At 36.2% G+C, this 22,684-nt stretch overlaps 1 protein-coding gene across 1 annotated transcript; it reads left to right on the plus strand.

The window, feature by feature from the left end:
- The first annotated feature begins 10,059 nt into the window (after positions 1–10,059).
- On the plus strand, positions 10,060–22,117 carry LOC127447985 (collagen alpha-1(VIII) chain-like). The gene is made up of 3 exons (XM_051710266.1): positions 10,060–10,164; positions 18,497–18,716; positions 18,798–22,117. Exons 2-3 carry the CDS (start codon positions 18,500–18,502, stop codon positions 20,720–20,722), a joined length of 2,142 nt encoding a protein of 713 aa, XP_051566226.1. The 5' UTR covers positions 10,060–10,164; positions 18,497–18,499; the 3' UTR covers positions 20,723–22,117.
- The last annotated feature ends 567 nt before the right edge of the window (positions 22,118–22,684 follow it).

The raw sequence follows: 22,684 nt of genomic DNA on the forward strand, positions 1-22,684 counted from the left end.
GGTTTAGGTTTAAGGTTTAGGGTAGACAGGTAGGTATTGTTGATTTAAAATTCAATAGAGTGTAAATCTTCAAACCGTCATCTTAAAACCGATCCTGTGTTGAAACTGGGAAGTGATCGCATTCGCATAATCAGTGATGAGTGTGATTTTTCCCCCTAACACTACATTTTTACTCCACTGATGATTAGGTTTGGGTTGGGGGTTCAGTTTATAAAATATGCATTCAAAATATTTCAAAAGTTAATGGGTCAGAAATATTCTCAGTGCTCTGGACATGTATTTGTTGATTGTTATTAGATAAAATGCATGAACACTACATTTATAGACTAAATATAGCACATTCCCTCTAAACTCCAGGCTGACTTGAACATCTGTGCTTAAAATTGATAAAAGTCAGAAACTTGGATAAAGCTTATAGACCTTCTCTCTCTCTCTCTCTCTCTCTCTCTCTCTCTCTGTGTGTGTGTGTGTGTGTGTGTGTGTGTGTCTTTTTTCCTCCTCTTTCTCTATGTGATGTTCATCAGGACTCCCTCTCTCCTTCATTCCTACTTCATGTATATTTTCCTTTCCAGCCAGCATTGATTCCCACTGTAAACGCAGCCCTCCAAAGACATATGTTTTCCCTGATATACCCCAACCCCACCCCACTCACACATCTATACACATACATCCCTTCATTCCAATAAACAGTATGCTCATTTAAACTCAAGGTCAGAGGTTCTCCACCTGTCAGTCTCATGGCATTGAGGCATTTGTTTAATATGGGGGAAGATTCGGCTGGATTCATTTGACCACCATGTCGTAACACTTCCTCTGCAACTGAAGTCTGAGCAGAGCACAGAGATTAACTCAAGACAGCAGTAGAAATCTAGATGTGTCAAATTCTTGTTGTGAAGATTCAGTAAAATCAACAGTGGTTAATACATTATTACATAGTTCTTTGTCCACATAGTCTTGTTTCATATTATACGGTCACAATTATTTCAGTTTCATTTTATGGGGGTGTGTACATTTGAATGGTTAATGTATGAAACTTAACATATGGATTTCATTACACATGATAGATATTAAACCAAGTGTTATCTACAAACAAATGATGCATTTGATAACTTCTCAGAACTAACCTCATTATACAAGAATGGGATTTGCTATAATGTACAGTATGTGTTAGTGTGTAGGACACATGAATTATGACTAAGGGAGAGCACGCATCTGGTGGTCTTTGGTTTATAGTGTCACAGAGGTTATGTCTGTCTGTTTACTGGAATATGGATGTATAAAAGTGTGTGTATGTAGCAGCAGTTTTCAGGGTGATTACATCAAGAGCTAAAAAAAATAAGTAAACTGTACCAAAGGGTTATAGGTCACCCCATGGAGTTTCTCTGAAGCACAGTAAATCACTTCTGATTCAGATCCAGAATTCTGACAATTTGCATAATGTCTGGTCTACTTTGCAGATTATTCTGGTCTTACAGACATGAAAAGTGACCAGCTACAGCTTGTTTTGTTTTTAAATTAGGTTTAGGGATAGATTCATCTGAAATAGATGATACCACAATGATTGATCGGTGTGGAGAAAATTATGAAACAAATTATGCCGCAGCAGTTTCTGAGAACTGTTGTACAGAAAACACAAGAGAAATGAGAGGAAAACGTGTGTAGAAATTGTGGTCAAAATGTCTGCTTATCCAAAATAATAAGTACTGATTATCTCACATATAGTAAGAAGACAGATTTGCCAAAATACCGCAATCAAAAGTCAATATTAAATCAAACATTCCCCATTAAATTCTTCCAGGACCAAATTATTTGAGATACAGTATGTGATCAACAGTAAAGGAATAGTTCACCCAAAAATGACAGTTCTCTCATCCTTTACTCACGCTTGTGCTGTCTCAAACTCGTATGACCTTCATTCTTCTAAGGAAAGGAGTCCTATAGACCTTTATGCTGTCATTATGTAAATGATGAGAGAATTATTATTTTGGGTGAACTATCCCTTTTATTTTTATTGCTCTATACTCTTGCTGTGTCAACAATTGTCTAATTTGTGTCTATTTGTTTTATGAGAATCATCTGAGACAAATTTGATGTGTAAATATTATAACTTTGACCTCCGTTAATTTGCCTGTGCATTGAAAGAGCAACATCTGAGCAAATTTTACTATGGGCACTGGTTTTGCAACTTACTCAAGAATCAGAGACAAAGATCACACTTAACCTGGTTATTTAAACACACTAACAAAACAGAGGGCTGATAAGACCAAACACACTGTCTTCTGTCTTTTGTATTCTTTGGACACACAAATGTAAACCAGTTATGCCATGAACATTGTTTATCAAATAGGTTCACTATTTAGATTTTTGGTTATATTGCTGTTGGCATGTAGGATATTTCTGAAATGTTTAGTCAATCACTGTTACTAATCCTGAATACTAAATTTAGTAATAGATAGGGTGTGCGTGCGTGCATGTATGTGTGTGTGTACATGTTTGTCCCAGGTAAACATGCTGGACATTCTCCACATTTCTGCACCTCAGTGTTACTCAAAATCTTTCTGCTATCCACAGTGTGTAAGTATATATGTGGGTGGGTGGTCATGTGTGTGTAAATTAAAATGATTAAGAAGTGTGTTGTTGAAAGTACAATTATTAAAATAAAAATTGTGGAATATCATTTAATGATACAATTAAAAATATCAGCATTTAAACAACAGAAATTTATTATAATAAAACTAGATTTGTAAACTGCATATAATGCTTAATTTAGATCACATATTTATTTATTTATCTTTACAGCCAAACATCCTAAAATTATAGGTATATTTTTATTTTATCAATGGATATGAGAAATAGTTAAAAAGAATTCTCAAAAATGAACCCCAAAATGAAAATTCTCTCATCTTTTACTCATCCTCATGTCATCCCAGATGTGTATGAAGTGATCTAATTGATTTTAGGTGAGAACAGACCAAAATATAACTCCTTTTTCACTGTACATCTTGCCATTGCAGTCTCTAGGCACGATCATGATTTCACGCTCGATTACACTTCCTAGTGTTTGACGCATGTGCAGAGCGCTAGATGGCGCTAGGAAGTGTAATCGAGCTTGAAATCATGATCGCAAAGGAGACTGCTGATGTAAAAGATTTACAGTGAAAAAGTAGTTATATTTTGGTCTGTTCTCACCCAAAATCAATTAGATTGCTTCAGAAGACATGGATTTAAACACTGACGGCTTATGGATTTTTTCTATTCTGCCTTAATATGCTTTTTGGAGCTTCAAAATTTTGGTCACCATTCACTTGCACAAACATATATTCTGAGATATTCTGTTAAAAATCTTTGTTTGTGTTCTGCAGAGGAAAGAAAGACATACACATCTGGAATGGCATGAGGATGAGTAAATGATGAGTACATTTTCATTCTTGAGTGCTTAAACTATTCTTTTAAACACCAGTATTATCGTGTTTAAATTGTCCGGTGAAATATTAGATAATGTGTGTAAGTAATTGTTACTTGTCTCTACATTTCAAGATCCTTGTTAACCTTTGTCTTTGCAGTCTAGCGTCATGCCATCATACCATGATGCTCTAAATGTCTTCAAAACCTGAGAAATTCATCTGAGAAGAAAAATTCTCTGTTTTGTAAAAAATGTCTGGATTATAAATTTTCAAAGAACTTTTGTTTTAAGAATCAACCTCATTCAAAATATATTATTATTATTATTATTCTTTTTTAAAGTAATTTTTTGCAGTACTTACAGTTCTCCATTAGTTTGTATATGCCTTAAATGTATTTTGAAAAATAATAAATATTAGGCTGAGAGGACAGCCACCACTCATCTCCAAGAATTTTCTTTACACAAATTTCAGACCCATCAGGATTGGGTGTATCTGTGTATTCAGAGTTACACCCTGTATATACTGAGAGCGAACGTATAATGAAGAGGTCAAATGTGTTAATTAAGATTTCATGGTTGGTAATGTTTAATGTGGAACAATACAAATATATTAATTTATTACACAACTTTATGGATTACATGATTCTGATTGGTCAATCATGGCATTCTAACATCACTAATTTTTGTGTTGTCCCAGGCAACCAATTCCCTACATAGCTGTGCTTCAAATTGTTTGTATCACTATGTCCATTTATTAATTTATTTGTTTATTTAATTTATTAATAAGCAGGACAATGTACAGTTAGCCAGTCATTATCGCAAAATAAACCCCTTCAGGCCAGGGTGAAACATGATCCTGATCACACTGTCAGGATTTATTTTGCACTTGAGTGCTGACTGATTGTCCCTTACACATTTTGTTGAGATATTACATTATATAATATAAATATGCCATAAAATAAATGTCAAAGACTCGTGAACTGTGCAGACCTGACTAGAAAAACTGCCAAAATAATGATTTTACATGTCATCTACTAATGCTATATTCACATCTCGATATTGAAGGTGTGACTTCTGTTAAACAACAAATGGCAGTATTACAACATCATGAAACCTGACATGTCCCAATTTTTGTTTGAATGTGTAAAAGTACTTTGGGAGGTGTGAGGGGTTTGCCTGTTCACCCTAAATGAAGCTTGGCAGCCATTTCCACGGTTCCCTGAGAGCCCTGGGTCCACACACAAACACACACGCATACATGCAAACACAAAGTCACAAGCTTAGGAAGTGTATGCTGCTTTTAACATGAACATGTTATTTGACTTTCTAAATTTCTTTGTCAAAATATAATCTGATGACTTTGTCATTTATCTTGTGCAAAATGGCTCCAGCACTATTGGTGGTAGATTTTCACACATGTGTGAGCACAGACACATAGACAGTGATGTGAGGCCCTTACATTTACTCACAGAGGCAAAGATGATAGACTGCAATGGGAGAAACGGGCACCAGGTATATTTTTGGTCTGTTACAGGGCCAATGTGAAGTTTAACGATAACTGTTTTTGTCAATGTAGAAACAACACTTGTTTCATAAAATTGTAGGGTTGAAAATTAACAAAATAATTCATTTCTGTGCTATAAACCCTATTTCTTGAATTTCAAGACATACATGCTGATGGTGATATAAATGTCCAGTTTTATACCATCATGCTGTTACCATTTCTTCAGACACATCGACATTCCCAAAGCTGAACCACTGCAGTTGAAAAACCCACCTCACACAATAAAACATCAATAAACATTTTGTATATTTATAAATTATATAAATATAAACATTATAATATAAATATATTATAATGTTTATAGTAATACTATAAATATTATTATATAATTATGTTTAATTAAAAACATGAAACATTATACAATAATCTATTAAACTACTAAAAATATTTAAAAAAAACAAAATAATAATAATAAAATAATAAAAATACCTTGCCAGGGGGAATTAATAATACATAAGGTAAATAAAAAAAATTATGATACAGTATAATTCAAATAAATAATATGTCTGATCCGACTGGACATTTCCAGAGTGATGATGTCACCTTCTCCACGGCCGCAGGCTCGGTCCTGGAATGTTACATGGTGTTGACCGAGGCAAAGGACTCTGGGTAGTGTGTACGGAGGAACATGACGGTATAAGGGCTCGGCCATCTGCCTCACACTCATAGTAAACTCGTACAGCTAAACACACAACCCACCCATGCAGTACACACACACTCACACACAGCAGACAAACATGATGGCACCAATAATGCTTCTGTATGCAAGCAATTTAGACAATTTTGTTACTTGGTGATAACACGCACAGAGTTACCGGTATACAATAACTTAATGACAATGGAGTATGCTATTATTACTAAAGGTACTGTACGTCCACTGCAAGATGGACAGACAATGAGTGTTTGGGCGGTGGTGGGAGACAGTAACACAGTAATGTGAAGTGCATCAGTGTGTTGCACATGCAAAAAATAAAATAAAATAAACCCCCCCTCCCCCACACACATACAGACACACTATCATAACATTTAACTTCTAAAATGACTGTTTCATATAGCTGTGCTAGACCCAACAAATAAATAAATATGATGCATTTATGTGTGATTTTGCATGTCAGCTCCATAACATTTGACATTGATTTAATGTAAATAAAACTTCTTTCTTGGGTCCACTTAAGCAGCAAATGATAAACATAATTTAATAATGTGGTTATCATCCACAAAAAATACCACAGTTTGTTTGGATTTGATTTTGTTTGCAATATTGGCACCATTATGGGAGATTATTTTATTAATAAATGATGTATAATGTTAGGCGACAACCAGAAAAATACAATAAAATATGAATACCAATGTTATATAAAATATGATATATTAAATATGATATATTAAATCACTCTGAGTGATTTAAATGTATAAAAAGTTATAGATTAAATACCATGTGCTGTGTACATTTTGAACTATACTGTGATATTTTCCTTTTTTTTTTTTTTTTACCCTATAATATCTGTAGGGGAATGGGTAAGGTTATTTATTTATTTATTTATTATTTTTATTTATTTATTTTTACCCTTGATATAGATAAAACAACGATACTTACTACTATAGTTTAGAATAGATACACAAAGGGAAGAAGATATCTATTGAAGGGCAGTGTTGTCTGATTGTGTCTTTTGTCAAACCACAATTTTAACCCTGGAAGTTGCAATTGCAGATTTGCCACAAATAATTTAGGCTTTACAAGTCCCAGAAGTAGCAGCCAATCAGACGCAGTTGTGCAGAGCTATAACAGACACAGGACAGGTCAGCATCTTAGGATGACCTGTCCTGAGGGGTGGGGGGGTGGTGACGCAAACACACACACACTGAGAATTTGCAGAAGCATGATTAGTAGATCATTGCATTTTTTTTTAAATATAAAAACTAGGCCTGAAGCACCTGCAGTGGGCTGATTTTAATGATGTGTGCGCTGTCGAGTACATTTAAAAGAATTATGTTTTGAGCTGTGAAACTGATTTGCCCTCTGTCGTTTGACGTGCCATGACAGGTTTCCGTGGCAATGATTGCATGCTTTCTGCATTCCAAGGCCTCAATACAGAACAACAGCAGCTGTGGGAATGTTACAATTTTAAAGCCATTGCTTACAATACAATCTATGAAGACCCTGTCACCTTGGCAACCTGGCTTACCTAGCTAATCGTAAACTGTACAATTATTTACACACAATTATGAAGCTAACCAGCTGCACTGACAATCTACACTTTTTAAAAATAAAAAGGTTTTGGCTAATTTCACATGTAATATTCTTTACATGGGGGTCATGACCATGACGTCACGGATTATTTCGGGATAATGACTGGCTGATGGTAAATTATCCTTTACAAAACTCATGGCATTAAATTATGCACTCTTTTATTCACTATCTGCTGTAATTATGATGCACATGAAGACTATAGGTTACACCAGTGACAGTGCTAACAAGGGTATTTGACAGAAAAATGTGGAGACTTCAGTGAGACTTCTAATCTTTGTTCATGTCTATATGCACTCCCTGATTCTTTCTCAAATGTTTTACTTTCCTGAGGCCAAACCGTGAAACAGATGCCAGGATAGTGTGTTTAATTAACAAACACATTCACAGCTAATTGAGTTTTGCGTCTTTGTGCGAGAGTGTGTGAATGTGCACAGTAGCCTACTAGGAAGAGGGAGAGTACTATCCTTCAAAAACAGTCATCGTGGCAATCTTATCAAAGTGACCAAAATGGATAAACACAATTCATTTTGATGTCATCCATTTGAACTTTCAGTTGAAAAGCTGTTTCTTAAAGGGTTCTGGTTGTCTGAGTGTTTCTGATGTGCTGCACATTTAGGAAAAGGCATTTTGCATACATTTAGCACTTCATAAAACATTTCCTGCAAGTTTGCTTCATACAGCTGTCATTGCAAAGGTTAATGACGTGTTAGCTGAACCACATACTAGGCAGTAAATTAATGGATGGAAAAGCTGGGCATGAATGAAATACTGAATGCAGACATGAAGACTACAACAGATTGAAAAGAGTCTTGCCTGCAAGGCTCAGAAGACCAACTACTTTCACAAGGCCTCATCACAATGGACACATTCAACCCCCACCTTAGTTTTTCATCACCGTAATTCACCATTCATTAACACAGGGTTGAGGGCAATATCAGCCTGTTTCCTGCACTGATTACCATAGGTCGGCTAAGTACACTGATTGTATCCATCCCTATAGCAACCCTATTATGCCTGATTTTGTGATCTGAGAACTTTGAGATCTGAGCCCATTTGCAAGAAACCCCAATAAGGAATATTGGTAACACTTTACAATAATGTTCCATTTGTTAATATTAGTTAATGCATTAGGTACCATGAACAAACAATGAACAATATATTATTTACAGACTTTATTAATCTTTGTTGATGTTATATAATAAAAAATAAAATTGTTCATAGATAGTTCATAGTAGTTCATAGTGCATTACTAATGTTTTCAAATACAACTTCTGATTTTGAAAATGTCTTAGTATATGTTGAAATTAACATTAATTACAATTAATAAATGCTGTAAAAGTATGTCCATTGTTCATGTTAACTAATGTTGTTAACTAATGTTTACAAATGGAACTTTATTGTAAAGTGTTAATGGAATACTCCTGGTTCAAATCAATTAAGTTAAACTCAAGCGACAGCATTTGTGGCATAATGTTGATACTGTAACCACAACAAATAATTTCGACTCATCCCTCTTTTTCTATAAAAAAAGCAAAAATCGAGGTTACGGTAAGGCACTTAAAATGGAAGTGAATTGGGCCAATTTTTGGATGGTTTATAGGCAGAAATGTGAAGCTTATAATTTTACAAAAGCATTTACATTCATTCTTCTGTTAAAACTTGAGTATTATTTGAGCTGTAAAATTGTTGCAAAATGGTTAAAAATGTACACAGAAAAGGTTAGTTAGAGATTTTATTACACTAAAATCATGTTAACATGCATTTCGTCTTGTGGCTATTCTTTTGAAACAGTGAGTATTTTTTATGTTTCCGGATTAGCCCCATTCACTTCCACTGTAAGTGCCTCACTGTAACAGCGATTCTTGTGGGACTCGTTTAAATTGATTTATGTGATGATCAACATTATATTACAAATGCCATCGATTGAGCTTAACTTGTAATGAACCCAGAATATTTCTTTAAGTTAAGAAAACCTGTATACAGGAATTTAAAGGTTATTGTTACTAAGGTGTTTTCTTAACTTAACGAGTTTCTTGCTGCTGGGCCCAAATAACTAAAGAATGAGCTCTGTTCACTCAAGACTGCATGCAATAAGCCATATATCAATATTAATGATGAAACACAATAATATAAAACCATTTTTCCTATTTAACCCATTTAAAGCACCATTCAGTACACAAAATCATATGCCAATGACACGCCTCTCAAAAGATGAGGATATATCAGTAGGTCTGTCAGTAGGTATGAAAGGAAGGCTATTTGTTTATATAGATAATGTAAGTGAATACAAACACAGGATTATGTAATGGCTAATATTTAGCAATTTATTGAATGAACAATCAAATCCCCAACCATTGAACCTGAAAGTATAATATATGTAAAAGCTACAGAAATATTCAGCTTTTAATCTTAACTTGAGCATTATTTTAGTGGACTACTACAGTTGGTACACCAAACTCAATATTTCACTCATCCTCCCATCCTTAGAGGAAATGTTTTTTAAAACTTAGAGTATGAAATCTTATATCCAGCCAATTATATCCAAAATAGTGCAGCCCTACTTCAAATGAGAACGTGACTAAGCAATGAACAGGAAAGCTTATAGACATCTTATACCACTGTAAGGGTGTAGCTGCCCTGACTAGACAGTGATTTTGGAAAATCAAACAAATCTCTGTGTCTACCCTGAAAACATGGCACCTTTACACAGACACATGTTCATCTATCCTATAGCAATCTCTTCCTCTATCTATCTCTATATTCCTCCCTCCCCTGCTCTCTGGCTCCACCCTGCTGTGGATAAAAGGAGGCCATCTCCAGGCTGTTTCTTGTTTAAGTCCAGTTCGCATCGGTCAGTTGGTCAAGGTGTGTGTGTGTAAGGATCTTTCTGTGTGTGAGCTTGAGAATCCCTGAGATTATCCCCTCCCACAACCACTCAAAGGAAAGGTAAGCAGAATACATTCAAATAAATTCTCCATTTCATTAGTCTATCAGTGCACTCTGTGATGTACTTTAGTTTGCAGAACTATTATACAAGTCATGATGATGGCAAGTAATGGGAAATTACTAAATTGTTGTGTCCTCACCTGAAGCAATTAATAGTGTCATTCTATATCAGTGTTTGAGGGTGTAAGTCTGCATTTCAAATCAAAATGTTACTTTATTAGAAGCTACTGAAACCTACTGCATTGATTGTAACAGGCATGTGAAGATGTGAATTTGCATTGCATTTCAGAATGCAAAACAAATAAAGCTTATGAATTTACAGTAGAAAATATGATGTGTATGCAGACAAAGAAGTTGTCTTTTAGCTTGTTTTATGCTTTCTTGGTGATATATGCCAGTGATTCCCAACCAGGGGTACGTGTAACCCAGGGACTCCCAAAGAAAATTTTGCTTGGTTAAACCTATAAAACAGAAATAAAAATAATAAATAAAAAAATAGACTAATATAACTAATTGTTTGAATCGTATGATTTTTTAGTTAACAAAAATGTGTGGAATATGTGATTTTATACTCATAGACAAATGTATGTGCTACTCTGTGAGTCTGGTTTTCACCCAGTAATGGTTTTTTGTTGTTGTTTTTTTAAGTAACTTTATTAATTCTGATGATAATAAGAAATTATAATATAAGTTAATAGGAAAACATCTTTGGTTTATGTCGATGAAGGTGTACTTGAGCATTACTGACAAAAAAGAGAGTGTTAGAAGCAATTAGTTCTGTGGTAGAAGTTGTTGTGTGTAACAGCATTGTGCTGTTGGGGAAATTGAGATGACATAAAGATATGGGTTTTTTATATTGTACAATACATATATTTTATATTCATATGTTATACTCTGTAAACTTTACACTATAATCAATATTGAGCTTTATGTCATGTCAACAGTGGCATCATGTTAAAGTAGTTTTAACAGTTTTTGATAGGCAGTGTCCAGTAGAATTTGTTAGTGCCCCCTCCTGGTGGCAGCCACATAGGATCTTTGCAAGTCTGTGTGATTATGATAGTGTGTACCTGAGAGTGTGTATACAGAGTGTTAGTTTAACTCTCAGCTGTGAGAGGAAGACAAAGCAAGCATCCATTAGAGGCACAAGGGAATGTGAAGGGCACTTTAAAAAGTCATTGTCTTAAAAGTCATATTCAGAAATAAATCTTATCTGTGATTTTTGTTGCTGTATGCAACTTCATAAACATTATACAGTTCTTTGGACTCTTTTCACAGACTGTGATGATGCATATCTGCATTATTTAGCAGTGTAAATTTAGCAAACTTTTTTATATTTGCGTTTTTTATTTTTTATTATTATTTGGTGCGAATTTATAACATTTTACTTTGTATTATATTATACTGGGATTAGTTTTAAAAATGAGTTACCACATCTGCGATGAGGTTTCTAATGCAGCTGCTGAGGGATTTACTGTAAATTTGGCATTTTTCCTCTCTTCTGACTGCTGTAATACATCGCTCTAAATTTTTTTCTTCTTTTGGAAAGTTGTGGAAATATAATAGTGGAGTTTTTCTTTTGCTGTTGGAGCAAACGGGTAAGCAAAAATTATATTTGCTGTGGTATCCCATTCACCACTATACAAGTTTACGCTGCTATTGTTCACTTCCACATTTCAGTCTAAACCTGGATATTTGAAAAGAGTCCATTGGTGAGACTTTTGAATAGTTGAGTCAGGCCAATTAATCAGCCAATTCGTACAATGGGGTTCAAAATCTGACTCCAGGTGTGAAAAAGTTTCATTACAAATGATATATATATATATATATATATATATATATATATATATATATATATATATATATATATATATATATATCAGCATAACAATTTTCAGTGAAAAGTTAAAGATTAATTAAACAGTAACATGAATTTATGAATTTCTTAGTATTTGGTATTTCCCCATTTTGATTTAACCTTTAAACTAGATCCAGCCATTCCTTTAAGTCCTCTGTAGAGGACATATTGATATTTATATTCCTTTGAGAACATACAGCACATGCCACAGTTGTAAATTTTAGGGTATCTTAAAGGGGATATCCTGGGCTTTTCAGAGATACCAAATGTTTATGGGTTTGGCCACGAAAACTTCCTCATGTTGGTCTTTAAAAATGTCTGACTTCACGATTAATCAAATTGTTTGGAAAAGTGAACATTGGGTATATTGTTCTGTATTTATAATTAATAGTACATTGATTATATATATTTTTTTCTTGTACATAAACACCTTAAGAAACAGAATATGATTTCAAAAGAATAGATTTTGGAGTGCTACTTGCTGAAAGGGCCTTGTTCCATAGAAAAGTGAAATACAGAAGGTGCTATTTGGCTGGGTTTCCGTCATAGCATATACAAAAACAATCCAAGTCACTTCTTCTGGTGTAAAAATTAAAAAGCTTTAATTGGCTTGTCAAATTGACAACAAAAAGTTTTAGTAGCTGCATACTGGTGCATTCTGGCAATGGAGCCTTTTTCAGAGTGTGTCAGGATATGATTTTCTTTTAACAAGAAAGACACTGATTTCTTCGATGTCCTCTGTAAGCGACATCAGGACTCAGTACATGTGTTTTCACTTATTGGGTGACACTGCAGGTGAATAGGGTAAAACCAAAAAAAAAAAAAAAACAACAAAAACAAAAAATAACCATATTTCTTGATATGAGACACTGACATTCTTTTGAAATCAGATTTCTGTTCCAGACACTCATTATAATTAAATACCAATTAAATGCAGGTGCTGCTTATTTAAATGAAAACTAGAATGAATTAAAAAATAATACAAAACATAAACCTCTTTTTTATACACTTTTTTATTTTTTTATTTTTTTATCAAAGCAGTGTTGCAGAGTATGTATTAAAAACTTAAGATTTTTTTAATTTTCCTCTACAGAGGACAGCAAATGAAATATGAATAAAATATATTTTTTCAAAGAACAATTATTGTCATATGTTCCTTGTGCACCAGACACTGTGTATTGATGTAAAACAAAATATGAAACTGGGTCTAAGGAGGTTAAAGGAATAATTCACCCAAAAATGAAAATTCTCTCATCATTTAAACACCCTCATGCCATCCCAGATGTGTATGACTTTCTTTCTTCTGCAGAACACAAACAAAGATTTTTAGAAGAATATATATCAGCTCTGTAGGTCCATACAATGAAAGTGAATGGTGATCAGACCTTTGTAGCTCTAAAAATCACATAAAGAAAACAAAGAAACACATCTGTTTCTCACCCACACCTACTATATCGCTTCTGAAGATATAGTTTAAACACTGAAGTCATATGGATTACTTTTATGTTTCCTTTATGTGATTTCTGGAGCTACAAAGGTCTGATCACCATTCACTTTCATTGTATGGACCTACAAAGCTGAGATATTTTTCTAAAAATCTTCTTTTGTGTTCTCAAAAAAAACAAAATTGGTCAACCACCTGTTGAAAATGGGGCCTTTGATTGGTCGTTAGATTTATATAGTATTTGGCACCCTTGTTTTTTCTCTCTCACAGACATTCTTCCGCTTTCTTAATCTCTCTCCCACTCTTCTCAGACATGCACACTGAGGCTAGCAGGCCCTTGCTGTGTTTCTCACTCTTATTAACGCTCTGCTGTTAAAATGCTTCTAAGTGACCCAACAGATGCACAGAGAGAATGAGGACCCTGTGATACCTCAAAATAGCCTGTCTGGTTCGCAGCTGGGCAGGGAGCTATGAATACCAGTGCACACTGTGATCAGCTTCAACATCATACAATAGATAAAAAGACACATTGGCTCCTTACATCACAAAGCAACATTCTCATGTTTAAATGGCATATGTATTCTTTGAGATTCCTCTAATTTGTCTGGTATAACACAAGCACAGGAGATTTTACAAGTGGCCCAGTATTCAATTTCTCCCAAGATACTATATGACCAAACCAGTTAATTCAATATTGACATATTTCAGACATACTAAACTAACAACTGTGACTGTTTGACTTTGACATATTTTTTCTTTTTATTAAAAGACGTTTCTGCCTCACTATAATCCACGTATGTACAAGTCAATTTCTATTAGAGTAACATAAAAATGTAGGCCAATCCTAGTTCATCTGATAACCTGCTACTGTACACTAACCTGTCTTGGTAAAAGCTATAAAGGGTTTTCTGAAAAGACTTTCAAAACTCTCAGTAAAAACATCACTATTTGTTTCACTCTAATGCCATTAATTTCAGATGCTGATAAAATAACTACCATGAACATTATAACTCTACATTATAAGGCCAATTACAAGCCAGACTGCAATTACACAAACAACTTTAATTGTGGCCAGTTGATCAAATAAGATTTCTCTAGTTCTTTACAGCTTTATGGTATCATACTGAAATAAATTGGTGTACTGCATCATGACCTCTTAAAGTCCTCCCATGGTTTGTTCCAAGGATAACACAACTCCTTTTCTTCCCTTAGTAAGCTAGAATAAAAGTTTTTTCATTGATGATTTAAGTGTTTCTTTGTGGACCCCCTTGCTCTGTAAAGATGGGAGAGAAGGGGCATGGGAGACACAATAGAATGAAAGACAGAAGGGAAGAATGAGGAAATATGTGGACAAGAGTAAGGAAGGGATTTTTGTAAACCTTGGCCAGCTGTGTCTCAATGGGACAATGTGTGCCTGTGCGTGTTTAACTTGACTTATTTGCTGAGCTGTTCATTTTATAAAGTGCATTCAGTTACTGAAGCAATGTCTGGGATTCCAGCAGAACTATCACAAACAGCACAAGACTTTAGTTTTTACTAGGGTCAGATGTCACATTTAAGAGTAGGCTAAATTTAGTCACTTGAGAAAGTCATGTCATCTAATCTTGTTTGAATCAAATGTTTGAAGAAGGCGTGAGAAGAATGCACAATTATGGAACATGAAGTTAATAATGAAATTGATTAGGAATGCAATGACAAATGTAGTTACACATACAGTGCAGTGATTTTAGTTTTTGGTGCTTTCTGTAATTTATAAAATTGTATTTGGTATATAATAACTGTCATAATCTGTTATTGGCCTTCATTTGATTATAAGTTAATGATTTCTGCCACATTATAAATATTAGTAGTATGCTATAATGAATGGTGATAGAGTGTATGCTGTTCAGTATTGTGATACCTGGCTGATCAAAATGCTATTGTTAGTGCTAATGGTAATGTGTCTTTTCCTGCCTATTAAGTGTGTAAACATAACAAATCCTCTTTGTAAACAGTTTTTGTTTCCTGAATTGATTACTGTGTTTTTTATGTGTCAGTCTGTCTGAACTGAAGGGATTGTTTAGGTAGCATTGGTCAAGGCTCAGATATTAAAGTTGACCCATCTTAGTAACAGTGGACACAGAATTCTACAGCAACTAATTCCACAAAATGTTCCAATCCCAGTCTCATCTCTAAGGACTCAAAAGTGGGATTCATGGAATAAGAGACTCAGATATCGGACCCACTTTATATTAGGTGGCTTTAACTACTATGTACTTAACCATTTGATACAATGTACTTATTACATACACATTGCTGCATTGTAATTACATTTAAAGTACTTGCATTCAATTGCATTTGTAGTTACACTGTTAACTTTACCCCTAACCCTAACCCATCCCTTACCCCAAAACCTAACTCTATCCCCTAATCCTAACCATAACCCTACCCTCACTCCTAAACTTACCCATACCTCAACCTCAGTAGCAGCAAATGTGGGAATTTTGCAGAACAACATGTAGTTACACAGTAAATACATAGTCTTGTATGTATTTAATGTAAGTACATAGTAGTTAAGGCCACCTAATATAAAGTGTGACACAGATATCTAACAAAATTCTTTGTAAGTGTGTGAATGGATAAATACTCTGGCTGTCCAGCTTGAGTGTTGTGACCTTTTTAAAAATACAGAGTGAGTGTAAAGGACTGGAAGAGCATGAGAGAAAGAGAGAAAAGAGGCCAACTGATAAAGTAAAAAGGTCTTACTCATAAATTCCCATGTTAAGTCACATGCACAAACATAGGTCTGACAATGTATGATTTGTTAGTTGTATGTGATGTGAATGATTAGCTCTTAACCATGTTACATAATGTTGTCATATCTTCTGATATCACACATTACATGTTACTGTGAAAGTTAAAGTTGTTTAAAGACCTGCACGTTATTATCAACAGACAGACAGATAGGCAGGCAGGTAGGCAGACAGACGGACAGACAGATAAATAGACTGGCATTTGCGAGCACATTCTGATTGGTCTTAAGCCTGAAACTATAAATCTACATCTCAAAGTGCGGAAACCTAGAGGGCCTATGGCATATCTGTGTGAAAATCACCATCAGTCTGAGAAATGGCCAAAAGTCAATGTCGTCACATACCATCATCTTCATCGTCACATGCAATCATCATCATCTCATTCACATAAAATTTGGTATTGTTCTTCATTAAAAATTAAAGCATCAAAATCTTTCTTAAAAGATTCTGGTAATTTAGAAAGAGACATTTGGATTTGGACTTTTAAAAATTTTAAAACAATAAAATACAATCAAACAAATGCACACATACTTGAACACACACTGCTTAGCGTCTGGGATTCCAGCATATCCCTGCTGTGTCAAAGGTGAATATTTGGAAAGTTCTTCCAGTCACTGAGAATAGCTGACGTTCTTAGAAGTGAAACATTCCCTAAATACAAAGTCCCTTTAAGACAAGGCAGCCATCTTGGTAATGCCCCTGGAAAATTTCAAAAACTGTTGGCAAAACATACATTTCAACAACATTTCGAAACACCAAAAAAATGGTGGCATGCATTTTGTTTCTTTAGTTGAAACTAGGCTGTATAACTGAAAAGTTTGCCCTCCATTCCTACAGCTGCCACATTGAACATTGCGATTTTTCCTATTAATTGTTCCACAAGTAGCCAGTCTACAAATCCTTGCAGTCTATACTAAAGATCTCTGTCCAGTCCACCAGATGTATACATACGTATTTCATGCAAACAACAAATATACACAAATGCCAACACTTTTAAATGAAGAACCATGACTTGGCGAACTGTTGTGATTATTTAAATGAAATTAAATTACAAACTGTTCAAAATTATGTGACAGTGTGGCATTTGGACAATGTTTTGTACGTTTACAAACTTTATTCCTCTTTGTGATAATTTTCCCATCAAATCTGTTCTTAGCACTTTTTAAGATTATTAAAATGTATTTTCATTTTTTACTGTTGAGTGATACTGCGACCTAAACACTCATTCCTTTAGCCTGTTTTAAAGCACTGAAAGACAAGCCGCATAGTATTGGAAAACAGAATTAATAAAATATACAACAGACAGGGCTTCATGCCCCAAATGTACTGTAAATAGTATGATTGACAGAAATGGACAACTCTGGTTAATCAAAACTATTGTAAGTGTTTTTCCTAGATTTAATGCCCTCTGCTTCCTGCCCTTTGACTTTTAATATTTTAAAGTAAATGGCATGATTCTCTAAATCTTTTTTCAAGTTATCTACTCAAAAGTGCCTTACATTTAAAGATCAGGGTTTACATCAGGGTTTTATTAAAATTTTATATATAGGGTAAATATTTTTTGTCATTAGAACTAGAAATTATGAAAAAGATATTCAAGTTGGCTACAATTACTCTAGCTGAAACACTTTCATATGCTGTATAATGGGTGACTGACAGCACTGGGAGATTTTGTCTGGACAATATAAAATTAGTTATAAAGCATATAGACCTTATTCACAGTAGCGCCATCTTTGATTTTTAATGGGAATGACAACAAGGCTGAGGGGGATAGACTTGCCATTTCTTCAAAAGCACGCACAGTATGAAGCTGTAAAATGCTCCTTGATCACATCTGATTTTCCACAACTCATGTTGTCTGGAGTTTTTGTCTACTGAATGTTCTTAGAAAAAAGAATTGGTCAATGTTTTGTCTGCGGAACGATCCAAAACCACTTTAAACTGCAGTACAGTTCACTCAGGATCAATTGAGCATTTTGGTAGTGTTTTGGTTGTGTTATGTAACATTGTAGACATTTTTAATGTTATTAATGTTTGTCTATCTATTTATTATTTGTTTGTTTTATTTCATATCAGACAGCGGGGTGTGCTGTAGTGAACATAATTATTTGAAATTATTAATCAGTTGGAGGATTAACCTGTTGACTGGTTGATTTGTTTTACTGGTTAATTACTTAATTGAATAATTAACTGATTGTCTGACCAATGTTTTTTGAATATTTGATTGATTTTCCACAGGCCATGGCCATGGCTGCTTTCCTGATAGCTTTGGTGCAAATATTTTTGTTGCCATCAGCTTTAGGAGGTGCATATTATGGGCATAAGCCACATCCCCAGCACCACCAACCTATACCACAGATACCTCACCTGGGCATGGGTAAGGATATGCCACACATGCCATATCCACACTACAGAAAAGACATACCTATGCACCTAAACAAAGGCAAGGATATCAAAGGTATGAACACTTCTTGATCTCAGCATATATGGCTTCTGTTTATTGTTTGCCTGTTCCTGACACTAATTTTCTTTTACAAAGGTGAGACCATTCCCAGAGGAGAACAGGGTGCTCCAGGAGAGATTGGACCTCAAGGGCCCCCTGGCCCACCTGGACCACAAGGGCCTCCCGGGCCTCAAGGTACTGGTATGCAAGGCCCTCCAGGAAAGCCAGGGCCTCCTGGTACTCCAGGATTTCCTGGAGTTGGTAAGCCAGGAATGTCAGGTATGCCAGGAAAGCCAGGAGGCATTGGACAGCCTGGACAGCAAGGTGAAGAGGGACCCAGAGGTGGAGAGGGACAACCAGGCTTGACTGGGCCACCCGGCCCCCCTGGACACCCAGGCCTGCCAGGAATAGGAAATCCTGGTGGGCAAGGATTACCTGGACAGCCAGGGGGTAAAGGAGAGCCAGGACATAAAGGTTTACCTGGTCTCCCAGGGTTACCTGGTCCTAAAGGAGACAGGGGAATAGGACAACCAGGCCCACCAGGGCCCAAAGGGCCAGTTGGACCACCAGGACTCCAAGGGCAGGCAGGATTACCGGGAGTAGGCAAGCCAGGTCTTCCTGGTGTGTTGGGTCCACCTGGTTTGCCAGGGAAAGCAGGACATCCTGGGGAGCCAGGCCCAGAGGGTCCACCTGGTGAACAGGGGCAACAAGGGCCACAAGGGCCCCCTGGTATTGGAAATCCAGGACAAAATGGATCCCCAGGCCAGCCAGGTGTACCTGGTCACAAAGGATTACCAGGACCACCAGGGTTACCTGGAAAGCCTGGATTACCAGGATTTGGCAAACCTGGATACCCTGGCCAAAAGGGTGACAAAGGGATTGGAGGACCACCTGGTGCTCCAGGAACAAAAGGAGACAAAGGGTATGGTGGTCAACCAGGCATGATTGGTCCACCAGGTCCAACTGGTCCCTCAGGCACTCCAGGACAAATCGGGCCACCAGGTGAAATTGGAAACCCAGGACTAAAAGGAGAGGTAGGTGCAGAAGGAGCCAAGGGAGATCAGGGACTTATGGGGAAACCAGGTCCTCCAGGTTTTCCTGGCCAACCAGGGCTCCAAGGTGAGGATGGAGGACCTGGGCCAAGAGGGCAACCTGGACCCATTGGTCCCAAAGGAGAAGGAGGACAAAAAGGTCTGCCTGGTCCTCCTGGTCAAACTGGCCTGCTTGGTCTGAAAGGAGAACCTGGTCAGCCTGGCCTCGAAGGACCTCAAGGTCCCAAAGGCATTCCAGGATTTGCAGGGCCAGGAGGACCAATTGGACCTCCAGGACCTGCTGGGTCAAAAGGAGAAATTGGTCCACCGGGTCAAGCTGGTCCACCTGGTCAAGGCAATCCTGGTGTCCCTGGTCCTTTTGGTCCTCCAGGTCCACCTGGCACAAATGGCTCCCCAGGACAGCCAGGAAAACCAGGTCTCCCAGGGCCTCCTGGACCCCCAGGTCCACCCCTTTCCCCTGATCTGATGGGAGTCCTTCCTGAGATGGGCCCAGCCCTGGATGGTATGAAAACTGGTGGGTACAAGAAAGGGAAGTATGCAAGTGGAGGTGATATGATGGGTGCCAGTGGTTTGGAGATGCCTGCTTTTACTGCTCAACTGACCACACCATTCCCTCCAGTTGGCACACCAATAGTGTTTGACAAACTGCTGTATAACGGGCGTCAAAATTACAACCCTCAGACAGGTGTATTCACCTGTGAGCTCCCAGGTATCTACTACTTTGCCTATCATGTGCACTGCAAGGGTGCCAATGTCTGGGTGGGGCTCCATAGGAATGGAGAGCCAGTCATGTATACCTATGATGAGTACAAGAAGGGAATCCTGGATCAAGCATCTGGGAGTGCTGTGATTCCATTACAACCAGGAGACACAGTATACTTACAGTTACCATCTGACCAGGCTGCTGGATTTTATGCAGGACAGTATGTCCACTCCTCCTTCTCTGGCTTTTTACTATACCCAATGTAAACATCAAAAATAAATGAAAAAGAAATTGAAGGAGAAAGCGTAAAGGAAGGACTGGCATTAAAATGTTTGACTTTTATAAAATGTCAGTATTCTTCAGTACATTCTCACAGGAAATAAATGAGATGACCCATAGAAGCAGCTTCTTTAAATGCAACCCAACTATATTCATGTACAGGCTGTATGAGTATATACAATGGTAAATAGCGGAGTACTGTATCTATAAAGATACGTCTACCTGCAGAAAGACTTGTAACACAATTACTCAATGCAGCACCACATTTAAACAGAGATTTTTTTAAAAGATTGTATTTGCAATGTATTTGTTTAATTGATGGTATCCAACATGAGTATACATGCTTTAAAATGTTAAGAAATGTCATTGTGACATTTACATGATACTAATACCAATTATTACAGACATGAGAAAAAATGGTTTTCAAAAATATCACACATGGAAGTAATTGTTTTTCCCCCTCATCATGCATTTTTAAATGTTATAGGTTTTGCACACCTGTAATATTGTAACACAAGTGCAGCATGAACTGCAACAAAGTTGTGATAAGAGAAAGAGTTGTTTGTTTGTGTGTGTGTGTGTGTGTGTGTGTGTGTGTGTGTGTGTGTGGGCATGTTTATGTGGTTTACGAGGACAATTTTTTAGGCTACAAACTGGTAATTACTAGGGTATTATGCTATAAATGTGGTTTATGAGGACATTTCTAGTGTCCCCATAATTTAAATCGCTAAAAAAACATATTAAACTATGTTTTTTTGAAAATGTAAAAATGCAGAAAGTTTTTTGTGAGGGTTAGGTTTAGGGGTAGGGTTAGGGTTAGGGGATAGAATCTATAGTTCATACAGTATAAAAATCATTATGTCTATGGAAAGTCCTCATAATGATAGGTAGACCAACATATGTGTGTGTGTGTGTGTGTGTGTGTGTGTGTGTGTGTGTGTGTGTGTGTGTGTGTGTTTGAATGTGTGTATGTTTGCTCATTCTGTAATAATCTATGTTATTGAAGTGTTTTACAGTAGATTTTCTTTCTCTCCTGCCCCCCAAAATGTTACAGTTTTAAAATATAAACACTAATTTGTATGAAAACCACTTCTGTTTCTAAAATGAACAATCATCAAAATGATTATAAATTAAAAAACAAAACAAAAATAAATAAATATTTATGCTTAGCTTATACATCTCACTGACACCCTTACCCTAACCATCCCTCATCTCCATCCCATTCAGCAACTTGAGCTGAATCAGCGTCTAGCTTTTCACCTGTCAATATTTCATAGGTGTTGTTTGACTACTGATTGTCTTACAGGTAAACCTCTGTTTCACATATGTTGGTAACTTTTCTAAACTTATGTAACCCAACGTAAAAATCTGTTTGAGGCCCCCCCCCCCCCCCTTCTGTGTCTTTTTCTGTGATTTTTTTAAAATAAAATTGGTTTACATCCATACTTGTATGTCAATCAAATTCTTACATTACGACATTATAATAAGTACATGAAATAACAGCATATTCTTCCAAAAACCACTTAATTCTGTCAAAACACAGTAACTAAGATAACACTGAAACAAATTTTTTTAAATTTTTTTATTGTTCAACCAACTCTGTATCCTCATATTTAAAATGCTCTAAAACTGAGCATAGTTGAGCCAACACATTATTGATCTGGTAGAATGTTCCAAAACACTTACATCACATCTACTTTTACAACACAAAGGAACGTCTTAAGCCCCGGTCACACTAGGCTTTGGGCCAGCGAAATTAGGTTTGTTTGGGATGCCAAACTCCTCACCTTGAAAGCAGTTGTGTGCGGGAGTGGGCGGTCAGAGAAGAGCCTGAAATCCAATGTAGATATCTATTTTTATGTTCTTAACTTATGAATGCAAAACAAATAAATACATAGATAGATATTTTATTTTACAATTCATTTATTTTTGATAACAATAAACAATCC

The sequence above is a fragment of the Myxocyprinus asiaticus genome, chromosome 11 (genome assembly GCF_019703515.2).
Source record: "Myxocyprinus asiaticus isolate MX2 ecotype Aquarium Trade chromosome 11, UBuf_Myxa_2, whole genome shotgun sequence".
In the NCBI taxonomy this organism is placed as follows: Eukaryota; Metazoa; Chordata; class Actinopteri; order Cypriniformes; family Catostomidae; genus Myxocyprinus; species Myxocyprinus asiaticus.

Excerpts from the sequence above, each read along its gene's own strand:
- LOC127447985 (XM_051710266.1), top strand. The coding sequence starts at position 18,500 with ATGGCCATGGCTGCTTTCCTGATAGCTTTGGTGCAAATATTTTTGTTG. Across the intron at positions 18,717-18,797 it reads CAAAGGCAAGGATATCAAAG|GTGAGACCATTCCCAGAGGA; the intron begins GTATGAACACTT and ends TCTTTTACAAAG.